This window comes from Lactuca virosa, chromosome 4 (assembly GCF_052849685.1).
Source record: "Lactuca virosa cultivar CGN04683 chromosome 4, Lactuca_virosa_CGN04683_v6, whole genome shotgun sequence".
NCBI classification, from domain to species: Eukaryota; Viridiplantae; Streptophyta; class Magnoliopsida; order Asterales; family Asteraceae; genus Lactuca; species Lactuca virosa.
In genome coordinates this window covers 243359401-243364840 of record NC_136429.1, presented here as the reverse complement: position 1 = coordinate 243364840, position 5440 = coordinate 243359401, and the positions used below count along the sequence as shown (strand labels likewise).

Genomic DNA, 5440 nt, shown 5'->3' with positions numbered 1-5440 from the left:
ATTCTTGGATTCCAGAGCTTGACCTTTCCATCACTTTTAGATTTATTGACATTAGTTTTCATCATATTTCACTTTTAGACATCTGCAAAAACAACATGAGGTGATCAAATAAATGAGTAGATACAAGGGATGTATGAATCAATTTTGTTTTTGTGGGATTGTGGCCATTTAGCATGCTAAAAAATATTTCACCCTTTTACCCAACCATCCTTGGTCCTTTACATTAAAAACTAAAAAACATACAAATGAATAGAAAGAAAATGATTTGATTATCTGGATGGTTTTTTTGCCATGTACGGACAACATAAAAGGGAAAAAAATAATATCTTTGTGAAAAAATGGCTTTCAAGCTCTAAATCCACAAAAAGAAAATTCGGAAGGGCATGGGAATATATTTACCTTATACTTTGTGTAATTTAGCATCCCATTTCCAATCTTTTAATAGATTAGAACTATTCTTCCATTTTTTCTAGTTAAAAGTCAGTTCTCAAAGTGCAATTCAGAAGGATACATGATAATATTTACCTCATCGTCAACAAAAAAGTAATTTCAGGCTTCAACTATCAATGTGTAACTCCATTAAAACAACATGGTTGAACAACACCGACGATGCACTTTAAGTTGTTAGCATGATCTTAGCAAACTTAGTTATTAAAGCTTTAACAAATTATCCAAGTTTAGATGAATGCTAACGAGTAAATAAAATTTTAAAGTATTTTTTACCTTAACGTGTTCATTAGCAACCTTTCCATATCATATTGAACCACCTACTAATATACACATTTGTGCAATCATCTCTTACCTGGCCAAAAACAAAGATAGTAATCCACCAAAAAGGCCTTCGTGTACATATTCTTTAACAAAAGCCTAAAAGGTATTATGTAAAATGCACAATTAAGAGACTTAAAAGAGTCCACGTACAAACCCACAAACATTACTTTCACAAAAACCACTTAAACCAAATCGCAAAAATGAAATCATATATATATTCTAAAAAGGAGAAACATAATAGTTTAGAAAGAAAACCAATGTTTCAGTCTTCAATTCAACTCGAACCAATAGAAACACATATTGAATGAGAATGATTTCAACATCAAACACACACCTCGAGCATAAAGTCAACAATGTCCAATCTTCTAAACATGAGTTCTCCCGAATACAAACCTGCATATCTGCAAATAATTTAAAATACTACAAAACTGGAAGGAAAAAGAGTAAATACAAAAAAAACAAAATGATGCATAATCTACAAAAAAAAATTATAGTAAAAACAATTGCAAATCATATAACAATGAGTTATCCCATAATAAACAAAAAATACAGAGAAAAATTGATTATAATAACAGGGTTAGATGCATACATCGTCTTTGGAGGTTTTCACCCGTTGATACAGTTAAACATATGTAGATATCGAGATCATGGAGTAGAAAAATGGTGACGTAAAAAGAGATGAAATTTCACATAGAGATTCCATCAGATACATAAAGAGTTGAAAGTGTAAAATAGAAAGCTACATGATATAATGTTAAAAAAGGAAAAGAAAAAAAGAGGAATACATATAAATTACTTTCAACATCAACTATAAAACGTGTAAAATAGGAAGCTACAGAATATACTTGGTGGAATCAAAAGCAATTGAGGAAGTCTAACTTCTTACCTTCATTGCTGGTGGACGAAGCTATATTTTAGCATACACCTATAAAAAAAATTCAAATACACAACTGATTTAGGGTTTTAAGCGAACAAACCTTGTAAACTTGTAAGTTAAATATCAAAATCGATGAACTAAAATGTTCGTCTTCAAGCTAGACTGCAATTTATATAGAATGAAAACATGAGATCATCAAATTTTAGCTACAATTGGGAAGGACGAGATATAGGGGCGCCGAGTCAAGATAAGGACGAGACATAAACGACAACATGGTTTATGACTTGATCTCAAGCATAGAGCGGGAGATTACATAGGTTATATCCGATTTTTGTGTTTAATAGATTAATTGATCGGGAATTCAAATTTGAAGATAAGAAAGAGAAGTAAAAGAGGGAAATATAAGGAGCCATGTTAAACTTTATGTTTAGACTTGAAGAAGATAGTCATGCATTAGTTAATTGTACTTTCGGTTTAAAGTTTGAACGTCTTAATCTATTTTTAGAAATAGTAAGGTTTGTATAATAATATAGTAAGATATAGGGAAAAGTTCAAAAGAGAACCATTATTAATCAAAGAGCCAAGGAACCAATCCAAAGCGTCGAAATTTAAAGCGATCAACGGCAAAAGGAAGAGTCGTAGACTTTTACAATGGACGCACATGCACCGGATTATAAAAAAACTCACTTCCTTTTTTTCGTTTAAATTTTTTTTAGGCCATGTTTTTTATCGAAAAAAAACCGACTATACTGTTGTTCACGATTTTTCGTCCTCTTTCCAAAGAGATCCATGATGATATATAAAAAACGAATTTTTTTTTTCGAAAAAAACCCACTTCATTTTCTTTGTTGAAAAGTTAAGGTCTATTTTTTTATAGAAAAAAAATAATAAATATATCAAAATTCATGTTTTTTGTACTTTTTAAACATATATTCATATTCATGTAAAAAAAACTATATTTCAGTTCAGATTCACATTGTGAACATGTTTATATTCATATTGTGAACCTTCAGATTCACATTGTGAACCTTCTTAGATTCACAGTGTAAATCTGAACTGATCGAGCTATTTCATATTGTGAATGTTAAAAATTTGTTTTTTATATATTAACATCGATCTCTATGGAAAGAGGACGAAAAATCGAGAACAACGGTATATTCGGTTTTTTTTTTTGATAAAAAATATGGTCTAAAAAAAATTTTAAACGAAAAAAAGAGGTGAGTTTTTTGGTAAGGAGATGAATTTTTTGGTATAATCCGGTGTGTGTGCGTCCAATATAAAAGTGTACATCTATTTCCTTGGCCGTTAATCATTATGATTTTCGACGCTCAAGATTGGTTCATTGGTTCATTGTTAATTATACTTCTCTATTGAACCTCACCCCTCACCATATATCGTTACTAGTTCAGCCCTACTATTAAGGCGTTATCCTATTTACTAATATATAGTCGATCTTTATGCAATAACTCAGAAAGTGTTATCAATTTGAATTTTTAAGCGGCTATTAAAATTTATAATCTAAAACTAAGTAACAATTTAAACCTTCAACCATTTAATTTGGGCCGAAAGTCACTTTCTCAGCATCGGATGCCACTCAGCTATAAACCCGAATAATGCCCGATCAATTTGTTAATATCTTACCTTTATATATTTGTAATTAGCCGGTGAATTAAACTAAACTGCAGACATAGACTTAATTAGTTACTGAAGCCACATGCATTTCTTGGAACTTAAACCCCTCGTCACATTACCATTAAATGCCCTTCATAATATTATGCAACATTATGCAACTTGTCTCATCATTTGCTTACTATTTCCACTTTTTTCATACCCTAAGCAATCGTTAGATCACATGTTCCATTTCATTTTTTCAAATCCGATCCTAATTCCTAAGCAACTCCTTTGAGATTTACGACATTAAAACTAGATTTATGCGTCTTTAATTATTGGCATTTCGTACATGCTTTTTGACTTTTTAACAAGAACGATCGATTGACTTGTTTATTTGGATACCCTTTTTTGTCCTTATAACAAAGTATTACAAATAAGAATATTTATCATTAAGGCATTGATTAGTTGTACGTTAAATACGGGGTACCCATTTGACCAACCATGTGTTTGTGTGCAGAACATTTGCTTCTAAATAAAGTAAACAAACCCATCAATAAATATTGCTTAATTCAACATTTTTTTTCATTTATTTTAATTTACAAGGATTTAATTTTATTAATTTATTTAAATAAATACATACAGATCGGTTAGATATCGAGGGCAGTTGAATTCCACCACTCATTAGCCAATCAATGCATCCATGATTGAACCCTACCCTCCCCACCCTCTTCAACCCTAATCATCATTCTCGTTTGTTTACAATATTAACATAAACCCAATTAAAAACACTTTATTAATCAACCTGTACCTTTTCGTATTTATTTAATTATTTATAAATATTTTATAACATCGATAGAGATATTAGTTACTAATATAAATAGCCGCGAGCACCTACCTACAGGTTATACATGACAACCACCTTTCTAATTCCAAATCTTCATTTCACACACATATATACGTATACATATACATTTACATGTATATATAGATCACATCTTCCATCTTTTTCACTCACAAGACGTATTACGTACACATAACATCTCTTTCTCTCTGGGTATATATATATATACAGCTGGAGATCGAAGAATTTAAGGGAGGTATAATCATTAATTATAACATATCGAAGAAATCATGGCCGAGTCCTCGCATCTACCACCACCACTACCACCAAAGAAGTCTAACAAAATTAGAGACATTGTTAGGCTTCAACAGATGCTTAAGAAGTGGAAGAAGACTGCAACCTCCAAGAACAACAACAACGACGACAATGGTGGTGTCCCCATTAAGACGACCACAACGAAAGGTCTTAACAAGTTCCTCAAGAAAACCCTATCTTTTTCAGATATCAGCAGCAGTAGTACAGGTCAAGAAGATGTGGTGCGAAAAGGATACCTAGCTGTTTGGGTGGGGAGAGATGAAGATGCCATGAAGAAGTTTGTAATCCCTACAGATTACTTAACACATCAAGCTTTCAGTCTACTCTTAAGAGATGCAGAAGAAGAGTTTGGATTTCAGCAAGAGGGTATCCTCAAGATCCCCTGCGATGTTCCTCTCTTTGAGAATATCTTGAAGACGATGACAGACAACAAGAAAAACCATCAACAGCAGCAAAGATCTACCCTCAAATCTTCATCTTCAACATCCTCATTCTTCTTGTATGATGATGATCAGCAAGAGCAACAACAAACGGAACAGCTTAACTGCTGCACCTCTTCTGCTACTCCGCCACCTCATCATCAACGTCATCGGAGCTCCACTTTCGATTCCCAGCTGCTAAAGACACCTCCAACCACTCCAACTCACAACCTTCCATTATACTGTCGATGAATTCATTATAATTAATCTATCTATTCATCTGTCTTTTTGGTCGTTTTATTACTATTATTGTTCCATCTTTTCTTTTGTTCTCATGATATTTAAGAGATGAACACTTTTGTTAACTTCTTGTTCTTGCTGTAGCTACTTAATAACTGATTAAGAACGCATGGCCTTTATTAAGATAATAAGATTGCAATATTTATATATCTTCGGATTTGATCTCCTTTAACTTCCATGATGAGTTTTCCTGCTTTAATCATAAGCGTTAACATTCTTTAACTGTTAGCTAGCCAGCTATGTAATCATAAGCTATACTATGATCGATAAACATTTTTATATACATTTGTACGTACTTTGTTGCAA

General features: G+C 32.1%; 1 protein-coding gene across 1 annotated transcript; it reads left to right on the top strand.

Moving 5' to 3' along the window:
- Positions 1-4178: 4178 nt before the first annotated feature.
- LOC145168777 (SAUR-like auxin-responsive protein family) lies at positions 4179-5199 on the top strand. Its single transcript, XM_079087479.1, has one exon. The coding sequence runs from the start codon at positions 4391-4393 to the stop codon at positions 5084-5086; it is 696 nt and encodes a 231-aa protein (XP_078943605.1). The 5' UTR covers positions 4179-4390; the 3' UTR covers positions 5087-5199.
- The last annotated feature ends 241 nt before the right edge of the window (positions 5200-5440 follow it).

Excerpts from the sequence above, each read along its gene's own strand:
- LOC145168777 (XM_079087479.1), top strand. The coding sequence starts at position 4,391 with ATGGCCGAGTCCTCGCATCTACCACCACCACTACCACCAAAGAAGTCT.